This window comes from Carassius auratus, chromosome 50 (assembly GCF_003368295.1).
Source record: "Carassius auratus strain Wakin chromosome 50, ASM336829v1, whole genome shotgun sequence".
NCBI classification, from domain to species: Eukaryota; Metazoa; Chordata; class Actinopteri; order Cypriniformes; family Cyprinidae; genus Carassius; species Carassius auratus.
Window position 1 is genome coordinate 19,624,249 of NC_039292.1, and position 20,079 is coordinate 19,644,327.

Below are 20,079 nucleotides of genomic sequence, written 5' to 3' on the forward strand. Positions count from 1 at the left end.
TTTTGATCAAGTGAGCTGGTGTGAATGGGTATATGACTTTCTGGTGTATATAAATTTATTTATACTCTTTCTTGCTTCATCGGTTTTAATGTGTACTGTATTTTGTTTTGTTGTTTTTTTTTTTTTTTTTTTTTTTTTTTTTTTTTGATTTATCATTTATAATTAAAGCAGCTGTTCTTGAAATTTACTGCACTGATAGCATTTTAAAGACGAAACATTTGTCACACTTGTCCATATGTAAACCATAACAAATATTTTATAGGAAATTGCATTCAGACACTGTCTTTTTATTTTCCTAGTTGCGCTAAGAGTTTTTATTATTATTATTATTATTATTATTTATAATATTTATTATTAGGGCTATGTTGTAGTTTATGTTTTCCTTTTGATTATTCTCCTTTACTTCTATTATTAGATATCCGTTTCAGAACACAGTTGTATTCATATTTCAGCAATGTTCTGCGTTAATGCAAAGTACACTATGGTCGCAATTCATTTAATTTTCTCTACTGCTCTTTAACAGCAGTTTCAGTGTAATATTTCTTAGATGCACTAAGTGCCGCTGTTGGTCAGTATGTTCGGCCTTTAAACATTCGATTTTAGATCCTCCTCCACTCTCTGACATCATATTCTGCAGAATATTTATTTCATTCAGACGATCTCTGTTTGACACTGACGCATCGAGAGGTTTGCTGCCTTGTGTTTTCGTATTAACTTTGATATACTTCAGTCTCCCTGAATATTTTGTGCTTGATCTTTTCTCCTGTATTAGGATAGAAGATTTGGATTATGTCGGTTCTTTGTTGTTTTTTCGCCCAAAGAGGCGCATCTTCGACGCGGTTTTCATCATGGCTGATGCAGCCTCTCGTGCTGCTCTTCTTTGTCCTGTCCGTTGCGCGCGGTCAGGTCCGTTATTCTATTCCAGAAGAGATGACAAAGGGCTCGCTGGTGGGAAATATCGTTCAGGATCTCGGTTTGGATGTTAAGAGGCTGAAATCTGGTCGAGCGCGGATCTTTACGGAGGACAGTCGTGAGTACATCGGTCTGAATGTGGATAAAGGGACTCTGGTAGTGAAAGAGAGGATAGATAGAGAGGAGCTGTGCGCCCAAGTGTCTCCCTGCTCCTTACATTTTCAGATCATTCTAGAAAACCCCATGGAGCTACATAGAATTGATGTGGAAATATTAGATATTAATGACCATGCTCCTGTTTTTTCTAGAAAGGAAATAGATTTTCAGATAAGTGAATCTGCTCTTTCCGGGGCTCGATTTGCATTAGACAGCGCACAGGATCCTGACACTGGCACTAACGCACTTAAGTCGTATATGTTAAATCCAACAGACCATTTTGATATAAAGATTCTATCACGAAACGATGGCTCAAAATACGTCGAAATGGTTCTTCAAGTGCCTTTGGACAGAGAGACTCAGCAGGAACACAAATTAATACTTACCGCCTTCGATGGCGGCAGTCCTCAGAGAACTGGCACCGTTAGGATAAGTGTTAATGTCATAGACGCAAACGATAATGCCCCTGTTTTCAGTCTGCCTGTTTACCGTGTGACTTTATTTGAGAATTCACCAGTTGGTGCTGTAGTAATCAAGGTAAGCGCTACTGATAATGACCAAGGCGCAAACGGTGAGATTGCGTATTCTTTTTCACGCAGTTCAGGTAAAGCACTTGATTTATTCCATATTGACACAAATTCAGGTGAAATAACCGTAGGAGGGGATTTAGATTATGAGAGGGCGAAGCAGTTTGAGTTAAACATAGATGTTACGGACAAAGGTGGCTTAACTGATTCTAGTAAAGTGGTAATAGACATTATAGATGTAAATGACAACCCCCCTTTCATAAGCGTGATTTCATTTTCTAACCCAATACCCGAGGACTCCGCGCCAGAAACAGTTATAGCGATGCTGAATGTCAAAGATTTAGATTCAGGAAAAAACGGGCAGGTTAAATGTACTATTGCTCCAAATCTGCCGTTCAAAGTAAAGTCATCTACGCAGAATTTCTATAGTTTGATCACTTATGAAAATTTGGACCGTGAAAAAATATCTGAATATAATATTACAATAACAGCTATTGATGAGGGCTCACCTTCTTTCTCGACTAATAAAACACTGACTCTGAAGATATCTGATGTTAATGACAACGCCCCTGTGTTTCAGCGTCAGTCATACACCGCATATGTGATGGAAAATAATTCACCTGGAGTCTCTATTTTATCTGTTAAAGCGCATGACAAAGACTCTGGCAATAACGCGCGTATTTCATATTTTCTAGAGGATATTATTGTGAATGGCGTCTCTGCATCGACGTTTATTTCAGTGAATGCAGAGAGCGGAGAGATTCTTGCTGTTCGTTCGTTTGATTATGAGCAAACAAAAGAATTTATCATTCGCGTAAAAGCGCAGGACGGAGGAAATCCTCCTCTCAGCAGCAACGTGAGCGTGAAAATAATGATTCAGGACCAGAATGACAACGCGCCTCAGGTTCTGTATCCGGTCCAGTCTGGCGCTTCTGTGGTGGCTGAAATAGTGCCTCGTTCGGCAGATGTGGGTTATCTGGTGACTAAAGTGGTGGCTGTTGATGTGGACTCTGGACAGAATGCCTGGCTCTCATATAAACTGCAGAAAGCCACAGACAGGGCTCTGTTTGAAGTGGGCTTACAGAATGGAGAAGTAAGAACTGTTCGCCAAGTGACAGATAAAGATGCTGTGAAACAAAGACTCACTGTTGTAGTGGAGGACAACGGACAGCCCTCTCGATCAGCTACAGTCAATGTTAACGTGGCGGTGGCGGACAGCTTCCCTGAAGTGCTCTCGGAGTTCACTGACTTTACGCACGACAAGGACTACAACGACAATCTGACTTTCTATCTGGTCTTGGCCTTGGCTGTAGTTTCGTTTCTCTTTATCGTGTCTATCATCGCCATAATGTCTGTCAAATGCTACAGATGGAGACGCGAGCGAATGTTTTACAAATCAGGAGCAAATCTTCCAGTTATTCCGTATTATCCGCCTCTTTACGCAGACGTAGGGGGCACAGGAACTTTACAGCACGTGTACAATTATGAGGTTTGCAGAACCACTGACTCCAGAAAGAGTGATCTGAAATACGGCAGACCTTGCAGTGAGAGCATCATTAGTCTGGACAGCAGCGGAACACAGACACTCACGCATGCGCAAAGAGGAAAACTGAATAATGAAGATTCTTTTGATCAGGTGAGCTGTTGTGAATGGTTAGGAATATGACTTTCTGGTGTTTATTTATGTATTTAATCTCTCTCTGGCTTCATCAGTTTTATTATACACTGTATTTTTTTATTTAATCATTTTTTTATTTCATTTTTTTATTTGTAATTTCTAATTTAAGCAACTGAGATTTAATTTTTTTTGTACCATTAGCATTTTCGAGACTTTAAATTTGTCACACTTGTTCATATAAAAACCACAGCATGCAGACATTTTTTATTGTCCTAGTTGCGCTAAGAGGTTTTTATTATTTTTGCTATTATTAGAGCTATATTGTAGTTTATGTTTTCCTTTTGATTATTTTCCTTCACTTATATTATTTTATATTTGTTTCAGAACACAATTGTATTAATATTTCAGCAAAAGTCGCTGTTATTGCTAAGTACACTACTTTAGTTTGGTCGCAATTCGTGTAATTTTCTTTATTACTCTTAACAGCAGTTTCAGTGTAATATTTCTTAGATGCACTAAGTGCCGCTGTTGGTCAGTATGTTCGGGCTTTAAACATTCGATTTTAGATCCTCCTCCACTCTCTGACATCATATTCTGCAGAATATTTCAGTTTCAGACGATCTCTGTGTGACACTGACGCATCGAGAGGTTTGCTGCCTTGTGTTTTCGTATTAACTTTGATATACTTCAGTCTCCCTGAATATTTTGTGCTTGGTCTTTTCTTCTGTATTGGAATAGAATATTTGGATTATGTTGGTTCTTTGTTTTTACGCCCAAAGAGGCGCATCTTCGACGCTGTTTTCATCATGGCTGATGCTGCCTCTCGTGCTGCTCCTCTTTGTCCTGTCCGTTGCGCGCGGTCAGGTCCGTTATTCTATTCCAGAAGAGATGACAAAGGGCTCGCTGGTGGGAAATATCGTTCAGGATCTCGGTTTGGATGTTAAGAGGCTGAAATCAGGTCGAGCGCGGATCTTTACGGAGGACAGTCGTGAGTACATCGGTCTGAATGTGGATAAAGGGACTCTGGTAGTGAAAGAGAGGATAGATAGAGAGGAGCTGTGCGCCCAAGTGTCTCCCTGCTCCTTACATTTTCAGATCATTCTAGAAAACCCCATGGAGCTGCATAGAATTGATGTGGAAATATTAGATATTAATGATAATGCTCCTGTTTTCACACGCAAAGAAATACAGTTTCAAATAAGTGAATCAGCTACACCAGGAGCCAAATTTTCTTTGGATAATGCGCAAGATTCTGATGTAGGTTTAAATACCCTTCAGAAATATACACTGTATCCAACTGATCATTTTTCTCTGAAAGAACAGATGGGAAATGATGGATTGAAATATGCTGAAATGATTCTACAAAAAACACTAGACAGAGAAAATCAAGAGGAGCATAAATTAATATTGACTGCGTTTGATGGCGGTAGTCCTCAGAAATCAGGAACTATTAAAATAAGTGTTCTTGTAAGCGACGCAAATGACAATGCTCCAGTGTTTAGTCTCCCTGTGTACAGAGTTTCCTTACTGGAGAATTCACCAAAGGGCACTGATGTCGTGAGCGTGACTGCAACTGATAAAGACAAAGGAACGAATGCTGAACTGACGTATTCGTTTTCACAAACTTCAGGAAAGGCTTTAGAGCTTTTCAATATAGATTCGCAAAGTGGTGACATCACTGTTAATGGTGACCTGGATTTCGAGAGGTCAAAACATTTTCAATTGCATGTTGAAGCAACAGATAAAGGTGGTTTAACAGATTCCAGTAAAGTTATTATCGAATTAATTGACGTTAATGACAATGCACCAATGATAAGCTTAATTTCATTTTCTAACCCTATACCCGAGGACGCAGCGCCGGAGACTGTGATAGCGATGCTGAATGTCAAAGATATGGATTCGGGGAGAAACGGACAGGTTAAATGTTCTATTGCTCCAAATTTGCCATTCAAAATACAGTCATCCGCTTCAAATATTTATAGTGTGACAACCGATCAATTATTAGATCGTGAAAAAAATTCTGAATATAATATTACAATAACAGCTATTGATGAGGGTTCACCTTCATTCTCTACTAATACAACTCTGACTCTGAAAATATCTGATGTTAATGACAACGCCCCTGTGTTTCAGCGTCAGTCATACACCGCATATGTGATGGAAAATAATTCACCCGGGGTCTCTGTTTTATCTGTTAAAGCGCATGACAAAGACTCTGGCAATAACGCGCGTATTTCATATTTTCTAGAAGATATTCTTGTGAATGGCGTCTCTGCATCGAAGTTTATTTCAGTGAATGCAGAGAGCGGAGAGATTCTTGCTGTTCGTTCGTTTGATTATGAGCAAACAAAAGAATTTATCATTTGCGTAAAAGCGCAGGACGGAGGAAATCCTCCTCTCAGCAGCAACGTGAGCGTGAAAATAATGATTCAGGATCAGAATGACAACGCGCCTCAGGTTCTGTATCCGGTCCAGTCTGGCGCTTCTGTGGTGGCTGAAATAGTGCCTCGTTCGGCAGATGTGGGTTATCTGGTGACTAAAGTGGTGGCTGTTGATGTGGACTCTGGACAGAATGCCTGGCTCTCATATAAACTGCAGAAAGCCACAGACAGGGCTCTGTTTGAAGTGGGCTTACAGAATGGAGAAATAAGAACTGTACGCCAAGTGACAGATAAAGATGCTGTGAAACAAAGACTCACTGTTGTAGTGGAGGACAACGGACAGCCCTCTCGATCAGCTACAGTCAATGTTAACGTGGCGGTGGCGGACAGCTTCCCTGAAGTGCTCTCGGAGTTCACTGACTTTACGCACGACAAGGACTACAACGACAATCTGACTTTCTATCTGGTCTTGGCCTTGGCTTTAGTTTCGTTTCTCTTTATCGTGTCTATCATCGCCATACTGTCAGTCAAATGCTACAGATGGAGACGAGAGCGAATGTTTTACAAATCAGGAGCAAATCTTCCAGTTATTCCGTATTATCCGCCTCTTTACGCAGACGTAGGGGGCACAGGAACTTTACAGCATGTGTACAATTATGAGGTTTGCAGAACCACTGACTCCAGAAAGAGTGATCTGAAATTCGGCAGACCTTGCAGTGAGAGCATCATTAGTCTGGACAGCAGCGGGACACAGACACTCATGCATGCGCAGAGAGGAAAACTGAATAATGAAGATTCTTTTGATCAGGTGAGCTGTTGTGAATGGTTAGGAATATGACTTTCTGGTGTTTATTTATTCATTTAATCTCTTTCTGGCTTCATCAGTTTTATTATACACTGTATTTTTTTATTTAATCATTTTTTTTATTTGTAATTTCTAATTTAAGCAACTGAGATTTAATTTTTTTTGTACCATTACCATTTTCGAGACTTTACATTTGTCACACTTGTTCATATCAAAACCATAGCATGCAGACATCTTTTATTATCCTAGTTGCGCTAAGAGGTTTTTATTATTTTTGTTATTATTATTATTATTTATTAGAGCTATATTGTAGTTTAAGTTTTCCTTTTGATCATTTTCCTTATATTATTTTATATTTGTTTCAGAACACAATTGTATTAATATTTCAGCAAAAGTCGCTGTTATTGCTAAGTACACTACTTTAGTTTGGTCGCAATTCGTGTAATTTTCTTTATTACTCTTAACAGCAGTTTCAGTGTAATATTTCTTAGATGCACTAAGTGCCGCTGTTGGTCAGTATGTTCGGGCTTTAAACATTCGATTTTAGATCCTCCTCCACTCTCTGACATCATATTCTGCAGAATATTTCAGTTTCAGACGATCTCTGTGTGACACTGACGCATCGAGAGGTTTGCTGCCTTGTGTTTTCGTATTAACTTTGATATACTTCAGTCTCCCTGGATATTTTGTGCTTGGTCTTTTTTTCTGTATTGGAATAGAAGATTTGTATTATGTCGGTTCTTTGTTGTTTTTACGCCCAAAGAGGCGCATCTTCGACGCGGTTTTCATCATGGCTGATGCTGCCTCTCGTGCTGCTCCTCTTTGTCCTGTCCGTTGCGCGCGGTCAGGTCCGTTATTCTATTCCAGAAGAGATGACAAAGGGCTCGCTGGTGGGAAATATCGTTCAGGATCTCGGTTTGGATGTTAAGAGGCTGAAATCTGGTCGAGCGCGGATCTTTACGGAGGACAGTCGTGAGTACATCGGTCTGAATGTGGATAAAGGGACTCTGGTAGTGAAAGAGAGGATAGATAGAGAGGAGCTGTGCGCCCAAGTGTCTCCCTGCTCCTTACATTTTCAGATCATTCTAGAAAACCCCATGGAGCTACATAGAATTGATGTGGAAATATTAGATATTAATGATAATGCCCCTGTTTTCACACGCAAAGAAATACAGTTTCAAATAGGTGAATTAGCTACAACAGGAGCCAAATTTTCTTTAGATAAGGCGCAAGATTCTGATGTGGGTTTAAATACCCTTCAGAAATACACACTGTATCCGACTGATCATTTTTCTCTGAAAGAACAGATAGGAAATGATGGATTGAAATATGCTGAAATGATTCTACAAAAAACACTAGACAGAGAAAATCAAGAGGAGCATAAATTAACATTGACTGCGTTTGATGGCGGTAGTCCTCAGAAATCAGGAACTATTAAAATAAGTGTTCTTGTAAGCGACGCAAATGACAATGCTCCAGTGTTTAGTCTCCCTGTGTACAGAGTTTCCTTACTGGAGAATTCACCAAAGGGCACTGATGTCGTGAGCGTGACTGCAACTGATAAAGACAAAGGAACGAATGCTGAACTGACGTATTCGTTTTCACAAACTTCAGGAAAGGCTTTAGAGCTTTTCAATATAGATTCGCAAAGTGGTGACATCACTGTTAATGGTGACCTGGATTTCGAGAGGTCAAAACATTTTCAGTTAAATGTTGAAGCAGCTGATACAGGTGGCTTGACCGATTCCAGTAAAGTTATTATCGAGTTAATTGACGTTAATGACAATGCACCAATGATAAGCTTAATTTCATTTTCTAACCCTATACCCGAGGACGCAGCGCCGGAGACTGTGATAGCGATGCTGAATGTCAAAGATATGGATTCGGGGAGAAACGGACAGGTTAAATGTTCTATTGCTCCAAATTTGCCATTCAAAATAAAGTCATCCGCTTCAAATATTTATAGTGTGACAACCGATCAATTATTAGATCGTGAAAAAAATTCTGAATATAATATTACAATAACAGCTATTGATGAGGGTTCACCTTCATTCTCTACTAATACAACTCTGACTCTGAAAATATCTGATGTTAATGACAACGCCCCTGTGTTTCAGCGTCAGTCATACACCGCATATGTGATGGAAAATAATTCACCCGGGGTCTCTGTTTTATCTGTTAAAGCGCATGACAAAGACTCTGGCAATAACGCGCGTATTTCATATTTTCTAGAAGATATTCTTGTAAATGGTGTCTCTGCATCGAAGTTTATTTCAGTGAATGCAGAGAGCGGAGAGATTCTTGCTGTTCGTTCGTTTGATTATGAGCAAACAAAAGAATTTATCATTCGCGTAAAAGCGCAGGACGGAGGCTCTCCTCCTCTCAGCAGCAACGTGAGCGTGAAAATAATGATTCAGGACCAGAATGACAACGCGCCTCAGGTTCTGTATCCGGTCCAGTCTGGCGCTTCTGTGGTGGCTGAAATAGTGCCTCGTTCGGCAGATGTGGGTTATCTGGTGACTAAAGTGGTGGCTGTTGATGTGGACTCTGGACAGAATGCCTGGCTCTCATATAAACTGCAGAAAGCCACAGACAGGGCTCTGTTTGAAGTGGGCTTACAGAATGGAGAAATAAGAACTGTTCGCCAAGTGACAGATAAAGATGCAGTGAAACAAAGACTCATTGTTGTAGTGGAGGACAACGGACAGCCCTCTCGATCAGCTACAGTCAATGTTAACGTGGCGGTGGCGGACAGCTTCCCTGAAGTGCTCTCGGAGTTCACTGACTTCACGCACGACAAGGACTACAACGACAATCTGACTTTCTATCTGGTCTTGGCCTTGGCTGTAGTTTCGTTTCTCTTTATCGTGTCTATCATCGCCATACTGTCAGTCAAATGCTACAGATGGAGACGCGAGCGAATGTTTTACAAATCAGGAGCGAATCTTCCAGTTATTCCGTATTATCCGCCTCTTTACGCAGACGTAGGGGGCACAGGAACTTTACAGCACGTGTACAATTATGAGGTTTGCAGAACCACTGACTCCAGAAAGAGTGATCTGAAATACGGCAGACCTTGCAGTGAGAGCATCATTAGTCTGGACAGCAGCGGGACACAGACACTCACGCATGCGCAAAGAGGAAAACTTAATAATGACCATTCTGTTGATGAGGTGAGCTCGAGTGAATCGTCTTAAACATGACTTTCTGATTTCCGTTATAATTGTGAATTGTTTATTTTGTTTTTATTTTTTCTCTCTGATTTCCTTAATATATTGTGTAATATTTGTATGTGTTTGTGGTGCGTTGAATCATGCCACCTTCTTTGTTCCACAACTTTTAAGTCATTCAATCTAACATTTGTGTTAAAAAGGATTTATCATTGTTGTTGTTGTTATTATAATTATATGTATTCTAATTTTTATTACGATTTGCTCTGTATCAAACCATTTTCCAATTCAATATTTCGTTTATGCTCTAAGTGCCGCTGTTGGTCAGTGTTGAGGTTTTAAACAGCCTTTCGTAAGTCCTCCTCCACTTTCTGACATCATACAGTCTGCAGAATATCCGTTTCATTTCGCACGGTCCGTTCCAACATTGGATGGTAGAACAACCGATTGAATTTTCTTTTTACATTACTGTTATACTACATCTTTTATAAATCCTCGGATAGTTTTCTTCATAATTTTGTGAAAGAAGATTTGGATTATGTTGGTTCTTTGTTTTTACGCCCAAAGAGGCGCATCTTCGACGCGGTTTTCATCATGGCTGATGCAGCCTCTCGTGCTGCTCCTCTTTGTCCTGTCCGTTGCGCGCGGTCAGGTCCGTTATTCTATTCCAGAAGAGATGACAAAGGGCTCGCTGGTGGGAAATATTGTTCAGGATCTTGGTTTGGATGTTAAGAGGCTGAAATCAGGTCGAGCGCGGATCTTTACGGAGGACAGTCGTGAGTACATCGGTCTGAATGTGGATAAAGGGACTCTGGTAGTGAAAGAGAGGATAGATAGAGAGGAGCTGTGCGCCCAAGTGTCTCCCTGCTCCTTACATTTTCAGATCATTCTAGAAAACCCCATGGAGCTGCATAGAATTGATGTAGAAATATTAGATATCAATGATCATGCTCCTGTTTTTACTAGAAAAGAGATCAACTTTCAGATAAGCGAGCTTGCCGTTCCCGGCGCTCGTTTTTCCTTAGACAGTGCGCACGATCCTGATGTTGGATTAAATACGCTGCAAAAGTACACTCTGATGCCAACTGATTATTTTTCTTTGAAAGAAAAATCGCGTAGTGATGGTACAAAATACGTTGAGATGGTTTTACAATCGCCGTTGGACAGGGAACGAGATGAAGAACTGAGACTTACCCTGACTGCTTTTGATGGAGGGAACCCTCAAAAATCCGGAACAGTTAAAATAAGTGTCACGGTAATTGACGCAAACGACAATACTCCAGCTTTCAGTCAGTCAGTGTACAGAGTTTCTTTAGCAGAAAATACAGCGATAGGTACAGTGGTGCTGACCGTAAGTGCTACAGACAAAGACAAAGGATCAAATGGTGAGGTGACATATGCGTTTTCTCAAAGCTCTGGAAAAGACGTAGACCTTTTTAGAATCGATGAGAATACTGGGGAAATTTGCGTAAACAGCCTTTTGGATTATGAAAAATCAAAGCAATATGAACTGGATCTTGAGGCTATGGATAAAGGAGGACTAACAGATAATAGTAAAGTGCTTATTGAATTGACCGACATTAATGACAATGCACCTGTTATAAGCGTTATCTCCTTTTCCAGTCCCATCCCAGAGGACTCCACCCCAGACACAGTTATTGCAATGCTCAACATTAAAGATATAGACTCAGGTAAAAATGGACAATTTAAATGCTTCGTTAATTCAGATTTGCCCTTTCGCATTAAATCTTCCTCCTCAAATTTCTTCACTTTAGTTACTGATCAGATTTTAGACCGTGAAAGAATGTCTGAATATAATATTACAATAACAGCTATTGATGAAGGCTCACCTTCTTTCTCTACTAATAAAACACTGACTCTGAAAATATCTGATGTTAATGACAACGCCCCTGTGTTTCAGCGTCAGTCATACACCGCATATGTGATGGAAAATAATTCACCTGGAGTCTCTGTTTTATCTGTTAAAGCGCATGACAAAGACTCTGGCAATAACGCGCGTATTTCATATTTTCTAGAAGATATTCTTGTGAATGGCGTCTCTGCATCGACATTTATTTCAGTGAATGCAGAGAGCGGAGAGATTCTTGCTGTTCGTTCGTTTGATTATGAGCAAACAAAAGAATTTATCATTCGCGTAAAAGCGCAGGACGGAGGCTCTCCTCCTCTCAGCAGCAACGTGAGCGTGAAAATAATGATTCAGGACCAGAATGACAACGCGCCTCAGGTTCTGTATCCGGTCCAGTCTGGCGCTTCTGTGGTGGCAGAAATAGTGCCTCGTTCGGCAGATGTGGGTTATCTGGTGACTAAAGTGGTGGCTGTTGACGTGGACTCTGGACAGAATGCCTGGCTCTCATATAAACTGCAGAAAGCCACAGACAGGGCGCTGTTTGAAGTGGGCTTACAGAATGGAGAAATAAGAACTGTTCGCCAAGTGACAGATAAAGATGCTGTGAAACAAAGACTCACTGTTGTAGTGGAGGACAACGGACAGCCCTCTCGATCAGCTACAGTCAATGTTAACGTGGCGGTGGCGGACAGCTTCCCTGAAGTGCTCTCGGAGTTCACTGACTTCACGCACGACAAGGACTACAACGACAACCTGACTTTCTATCTGGTCTTGGCCTTGGCTGTAGTTTCGTTTCTCTTTATCGTGTCTATCATTGCCATACTGTCAGTCAAATGCTACAGATGGAGACGCGAGCGGATGTTTTACAAATCAGGAGCGAATCTTCCAGTTATTCCGTATTATCCGCCTCTTTACGCAGACGTAGGGGGCACAGGAACTTTACAGCACGTGTACAATTATGAGGTTTGCAGAACCACTGACTCCAGAAAGAGTGATCTGAAATACGGCAGACCTTGCAGTGAGAGCATCATTAGTCTGGACAGCAGCGGAACACAGACACTCACGCATGCGCAGAGAGGAAAACTGAATAATGACCATTCTGTTGATGAGGTGAGCTCAAGTGAATCGTCATAAATATGATTTTCTGCATTCCGTTTTAACTGGGATTTTTTTCTCTCTCTCTCTCTTATTTCCTTAATATAGTGTGCAATCTGTGATGTGTTTGTGGTGCGTCGAATCACGCCATCTTTGTACAATAACTTCCAGTTATTCCTTATTATCCGACTCTTAACGCAGACGGGCACAGGAACTTTAAAGCAAGTGTTTAATTATGAAACGTGTGGCACTACCGACTCAAGAAAGAGTGATCTAAAATTAGTCCGTCCTTGTAGTCAGAGCATCATTAGTTTGGACACCGATGGAACACAGATATTCACGCAAATTCAGGAGCATATGTTTATATCCAGAGATACAGATAATCAGGTGAAGTTTGGGGAATGAGATTGTGTGTAAATCATTTGCTTAATTTAGGTTTGTTCATGCTGCATTTTGAAATATATTCTTATTTATGTGTTAAAATGTTCCCATAATAAGCACATCGTGTGGAGTTGCTTGCATTTTTCCCTTAATTTTTCCTTTACCATTCCACAAAATATATATTTTTTTCCTGTTTAAAAAGTGAAATATAAGTTTCACCTTGTTTTGAAAAGAAACCGTGTGTTTTTCTCCACTGTAGGTCATCTACAATGATGTGCGTAAAAGCTGATGTTGCCGTTTGCACCTTGCTCCAAGTTCCACCGTTTTCATAGCTCTCAATAATGCACTTGTGACAATAATTTTGCAGTTCTAGGATAGAACCCTAAGCGTCGCTGTTGGTTGATAAGGTAGACCTGTCTGATTTTATGCAACACACACGCCTTCCGTGCCACTTTCGTATGAAAGGGTTGTGCATTTAGTACAAAACCATACGCACCGCACAAACGGGACGATGCTTTAAACAGGCAGTGTTCTCGCTTTTGTTCATTTTTAGTTCTCACTTTAATATCATATTCATTTCTGCGCTATCGTGTGGATATTTTATATATTTTTGGTGAGAGATTAATCGAAGCGCCGCCATCAACATGAGAAAGAAGGATTGTCATTCTACATGGCCGCCGTGTGTTCTCCTGTTCTTTGTACACTTTCTCTGTGGCGCGTACGGACAGGTCCGTTACTCCGTGCCAGAGGAGATGGCACCCGGTTCATTCGTCGGAGACATAGTTAAAGACCTGGGTCTTGAGCTGAAAAGGCTGACAACGGGGAAAGCGCGGATCTTTACAGCAGGTGGCCGCGAATATGTCGCGCTGGACCGAGAGAAAGGGCACATCATTATTAAGGAGAGAATCGACAGGGAGCTTTTGTGCGCTGGTGCTGTATCCGCATGCAGTCTGAGCTTTGAAGTCATTTTAGAAAACCCCATCGAGCTCTATCGCATCACCATAGAAATACTGGATGTTAATGACAACAGTCCTGCGTTTCCAAGGGGTGAAATTACATTGGAAATAAGCGAGTCTGCTTCCACCGGAGCGCGTTTCACTGTGGATAGCGCAGTTGATCCAGATGTCGGCATTAACAGTATTCAGAGTTATTCAGTTCATCCTACCGATCATTTTACCCTAAAGACACAAAGTCGATCTGGCAGTGGTAAAAATGTAGAGCTTGTATTGCAAACTCATTTAGACAGAGAAAAACAAGAACATTTGTATTTGACCATAACTGCTACAGATGAAGGTAACCCCAAGCGATCTGGCACGGTAAAAATACACATCATTGTTCTAGATACAAATGACAACGCTCCAGTTTTTCAAAAGAATAAATATAGAATATCTGTCCCAGAAAACACCGTAAAAGGAGCATTGTTGGTTACTGTTAATGCAACCGATGCGGATTTTGTCTCAAATGCACAAATTGGTTATTATTTCGAGCACACCACGCCCAAAATCCGAGACCTGTTTTCTGTCGACCCGTCCAGTGGAGAAATAAGATTGATCGGTGAGCTTGATTTCGAGGAGTCTGCTATACATGAGTTTAAAATTCAAGCTAAAGATCAGGGGGGGTTGTCAGATTCCTCTGAAGTGATTGTGGAAGTTACAGACGTAAATGATAACTCACCAAAAATGACGCTTATGTCTTTTTCAAGTAGCATACCTGAAAATTCACCTCTTGGAACCGTAGTGGCCATGATAAATATACAGGACAGTGATTCTGAAGAAAATGGAAAGATTGCCTGTTTTATTGAGAAAGACCTTCCGTTTAAAATCGAATCATCTTTGACTAATTACTACAGTATCGTCACGGACTCCGAGCTGGACAGAGAAGCCATACCCGAGTATAATATTACCATCACAGCCAAGGATAGAGGCAGTCCCTCATTGTTAAGTAAAACTATTTTAAACGTAAAGATCACTGATGTAAATGATCACGCACCGCAGTTTGAGCAAGATTCATATAATGCGTATGTGATGGAGAATAATTCGCCATCTCTGTCTTTGTTCAGTGTTAAAGCGCATGATGCAGATTTGGGAGCCAACGCACGCGTGTCGTACTTCATTTCAGATAATGATTTAAACGGCACACCAATTTCGTCATTGGTTTCTATCAACTCTGATAGTGGGACTGTTTATGCAACAAAATCGTTTGATTATGAACAATTAAAGTCTTTTGCAATCATAGTAAAAGCGCAAGACGGAGGCTCTCCTCCTCTCAGCAGCAACGTGAGCGTGAAAATAATGATTCAGGACCAGAATGACAACGCGCCTCAGGTTCTGTATCCGGTCCAGTCTGGCGCTTCTGTGGTGGCTGAAATAGTGCCTCGTTCGGCAGATGTGGGTTATCTGGTGACTAAAGTGGTGGCTGTTGATGTGGACTCTGGACAGAATGCCTGGCTCTCATATAAACTGCAGAAAGCCACAGACAGGGCTCTGTTTGAAGTGGGCTTACAGAATGGAGAAATAAGAACTGTTCGCCAAGTGACAGATAAAGATGCTGTGAAACAAAGACTCACTGTTGTAGTGGAGGACAACGGACAGCCCTCTCGATCAGCTACAGTCAATGTTAACGTGGCGGTGGCGGACAGCTTCCCTGAAGTGCTCTCGGAGTTCACCGACTTCACGCACGACAAGGACTACAACGACAACCTGACTTTCTATCTGGTCTTGGCCTTGGCTGTAGTTTCGTTTCTCTTTATCGTGTCTATCATTGCCATACTGTCAGTCAAATGCTACAGATGGAGACGCGAGCGGATGTTTTATAAAGCTGGAGCAAATCTTCCAGTTATTCCGTATTATCCGCCTCTTTACGCAGATGTGGGGGGCACAGGAACTTTACAGCACGTGTACAATTATGAGGTTTGTGGCACTACTGACTCCAGAAAGAGCGATCTAAAGTTTTTGCGACCCTCTAGTCAAAGTGTTTTAAACTTTGACTTGAGTGGCACCAGAACTGTGTCAAAACAAAACAGGAGTACAGAGGAACCAGATGTTAGTGCAGAGGTGAGATTTCTTTATGTGACTTGTAGTTTCCCTTAGTATTTATACAGAATCTTTTCTCCTTTCTAAAGTTGCTTTTCTTCATCATGTTTGCTCAGCTCTTTCTGATTTTTAGTGGATATATGGAGTTTGTTTTCTCCAAGTTCACACAGGTGTTGTAGCAGAGCAACCACAGGTGTAGAGAATCACATTAACTGTGAACATGGTTCAATAGTGCTTCACAAACACAGTTGTCTTTTAACAGTAATGTTGCAATAACTGTTGATTTTATTGTGCCTGTTCCATTTTCTTCTTAAAATTGTATTTGTCATTTAATGTATCGACATGCATACATTTGTGTGTTCCTTCAGTGTCTAAATACTTTTGGAGCAGTTGTATGTTCATAGAAGAATTCAGTGGCATATAAATGGAATCTCTCCATTAGAATGTGTCAGCTGTTGTCAGGAGGAGAAAACAGGAAATGTGTGGGAGGGGTTGTGTGCTGAGAGGCGAGTCGAGGGCAATGCAGCAAAATCCGAACTGAATCTTTGTTTTCATCAGATGACGAATAACTTTCCACGCAATGGAATGCAAGCACTGATATTTTGCATTGTCAAATATATCAGATTTTGTTTAATGCAGAAGACTGTGTTGGTCCAAAGGGCAGTAATGCAGAGGAGAGAGAGAGAGAGATGGAGAGGGAGGACTAGTGCTCCTGAAAGAACAGGGACGCTGCATACTATTTTTTCACTCACTGACCCATTTTCTGCTTCACACACACATTATTGTCCTGATCATACAGTGGCACTAAAACAAATGCTGATACTCAGACCGTGTGAATGATTTTCAGGAGAAGAGGTACACAACCTCTTGATTACACAAACAGTAAACAAACGATAAATGACCAGAAGCTTCACCTGAATGTCTCGTTCCACTCTGAAATGCATCAATGTGGAAGTAAATTCACATCTTGGGAGACATTTCAGGTTGACTTTAACTTTATAGCTCATATATTTTGGTTTATTTTCCAGTGTACCCTACTGGCTTCTCTTTAATTGACTCATTATCAGTTGTGGAGCCTCTGTTCTCTGCAGCATATTAAAGAAGAGACATGTGGTAGTCAGATGTGCTGCTTGCTTACAGAAACTGATTCTAAAATAACCATTTTAGTGACATTTTCCTTTCATTTTTCTTAAATGAAAATTTGTCTTAAATGTCTTTAGTGTCTACCTGAATTATGGGCGAAGTCAATCATGCACAGACATGTTTGTGTGTGACTGGCACATCTGCAGTTCTTTGGTTGTGACCGTGTGAACCGCTACACTCTTTGCCTTTTGGTGTCCCACATCTGGCCTTCATTTCTCTATAATCTTCAGTTCCTGGGCCTTTTAGTGTCTCTCCTTTAATGTACATCATAAATCCACATGCTCTTGAGCTTTGGGAGCTGTTTCCTTGCAAATCAATGAAATGAGCTTCTTGCTTCAAAGCGTTCTTAATTGTCAGATCACTGTTGTGTAAAAGCCCATTTGAAAGGCGAAAGACATTGTTTTATATGTAAAATGAAGTCAAGATCACCTTTTAGCCTTTGTTCTGCTTTATTTTTACCTGACTTGTCCTGAATTTAAAAACGTACAAGTTGGGCACGTAGGATCTGACTGTACTACTTTTGTTTTGGACTGTAATGCTTGCTTAGAGACATAAATTTTTTTAATATATATTTTTAAATGTATTCCTTAAGTACAGAGTATAGCTATCAAAGCCAGGTGTTTAAAGGTTAAAATGTCTTTATATCAATATGTTTGAGTATTTTTATATTTTGCAATAGCGAAAGGGAAGCATTTAAGGTATTTTTTTTTGCTAGAAAAATAGCTTGTTACTTGTCTCTTGAGCATCTTTAAATTAATTCTTATAACTAGTTCCTGCTTTATTTTCTGTCCTTTTCTGCTTCTCCCTTTCATGCATCAGTGTATCTCTCCTTAAGAAATCTGTCTCTCGTGAGCTTTGTGAACAGATAAAAACAGGATGATCGTTTATTCTGAGAGGAATGCTTTTATTTGAAGCGCACAAATTCAAAAAGAGTCATGCTGGCTTGGGGCTTCCATGAACATCATTCTGTGTGAGTTTGTGTGTATTTTTGTGTGTGTTTTGCAGCATGTGTGCATGTGTGTGTCTTCATCCTGCAGCAGGCTGATCCTCTAAAAGGATTTAACAGGGTTTATCAAGGCCAGTGAGACAGTAGGACACACACACATATACAGTGAGCTGTGTCTACAGACAGTAAAGTAAAGCCACGTGGCCACAAAGCCATTTATACTAGTTGTTTTTATACCTTTATATCTGAATGTGGGCCACACTTGATGCTTGACTTTTCGTGTTTCTTATTTTCTGTTGATTTCAACTATTTAGCATAAAAAAATCTAATATCTGATTGTATAACCTGTAGGTTTTTCAACAAGGAATCATTTCACCCTAAAAGGGCAGCTCTGTTTCCTTAATTTCTATTTCTCTCCTCCTGACTCCTATTCTTCCCCTCCCCCTCTCCGTCTGCACCTCCCTGCAGTCTTTGTCCAATGTATTTATGTGTTCTGCACAGAGCTATACGAGTGTGCATAAAACCCCCAAAACATGCATATGTTCTTACCACAAGCCCCCTAAATTTTGCTCTTAGTCACACTGATTATATTTCTAGCTTTGTTTGGTATGTTATACGAGAGCTTATGTTTGTGCATTAATGAGAGATGATGGTAATTTTCAGTGTTGTTTATGCTTTGTTCTGTGCTTATAAATGTTTATAAACGCCCCCTGTTTTCTCCTCTGGTGGTGTCCCCCCCTCCCCCCTTTCTCTTCTGGCCCATTTTCCATCCCTTAGTGGGATGGTGTTGCCACAGTAACGGGCTGACTCATGGGCAGGCCTGTACCATTATTCTTGAGTCCACAGGGGGGCAGTGAAAGGTTCAGAGCTGGATGTGTTGTAGTGAGGTGCTGCTCAAGGCCTTTGACACCCCTGTTAGAGATGGAGGCATGCAGTGGCCAGAGATTCTGGTTTAATGTGTTGGGGGAAGGGACAAGTGTGTGTTTTTATAGAGAGCATGATTGTATCAGTGAGAGTTTGAATTCTGTTCTTATTAATTTGTGTATTTTCTTCATGGTTCTTTGAATAATTCCTCTACATTAACATTTTATTTCCACCTCCATGCACACTTTTGAATAGAATGGATACATAAAACAGTATAAGAGTTTGTGAATAAAGATTTAGTAATATATATATATATATATATATATATATATATATATATATATATATATATATATATATATATATATATATATATATATATATATATACACACACACACACACGGACCAACTATATGGATTGTTATTTTTTTCATCAAATTAGCACATAAATATACATATATACAATATTTTGAGGGATTATACATTGTTCACACCTTCATGTCTCTAACAAAATTATGTTTTACACAATAGATCACTAGAGATAACCAATGTACCATTTGAGCATTTTTTTTTTTTTTGCCATTGCAATTTCTTTCTGCAATGTCATCTGCAGTTATGAAGGATGATATTTGTGTCTGTGAGAGAGAGCAATATGAAGAATGTTTGAATTATTAATATCTGAAGCTGCTGCTCACCAGAGGAGTTTCTCTGCATGTTTTTTTCTTTCTTTCTTTTATATCTCTTTCTGACAAACAAATAATAATGTGTTTCACGCTGAAGTACCTTGAGACCTGATAAAGGTCTCAGACTGAAGGGTTTGGTAAGTATGAGGGTCCTCACACATCTGCTGTTGCATCACTCTAATCAAATCTGTTTTCTTCTTTTTCTTTTTCATGTTCATGTTGCTGCTGATGCTGTGATATCATCTTCTCCTGCTAATGTATCTGATCCATACCCGTGTCTGCAAATCAAGGTAAGAAAAGCATTGAAGAACACAAACACACACATTTCTCACACCCAAACAGTGTAGTTTTATGCTAGTGTTTCTTTTATAAAAGACAGAAAAGTTGCCAATAATAATTTTTTTTTAATATTTTTTGCTAGTATTGGTAGTGTGTGGGATTTTCTTTTGTTGCTTATTTTTTTCCTTTGCACCTATATATTACCTGCAGGTGTTCAG

General features: G+C 40.2%; 1 protein-coding gene across 17 annotated transcripts in view; it reads left to right on the plus strand.

Moving 5' to 3' along the window:
- Window positions 1-20,079, plus strand: part of LOC113067282 (protocadherin gamma-A2-like) — a 93,837-nt gene that overhangs the window by 51,704 nt on the left and 22,054 nt on the right. The window contains exons 1-2 of one of the 17 annotated variants that reach the window (XM_026239642.1): window positions 6,796-8,769; window positions 15,166-15,965. The exons of 12 other annotated variants lie outside the window; for them this stretch is intronic. In XM_026239642.1, the coding sequence (XP_026095427.1) occupies window positions 7,131-8,769; window positions 15,166-15,965 (2,439 nt within the window). In that variant the 5' untranslated portion in view covers window positions 6,796-7,130. Of the gene's footprint in view, window positions 1-646; window positions 3,232-3,597; window positions 6,403-6,789; window positions 9,573-9,773; window positions 12,547-15,165; window positions 15,966-20,079 lie in introns of those variants that run through there. 4 more of the 17 variants (XM_026239640.1, XM_026239643.1, XM_026239638.1 and 1 more) reach the window with 4 other exon arrangements.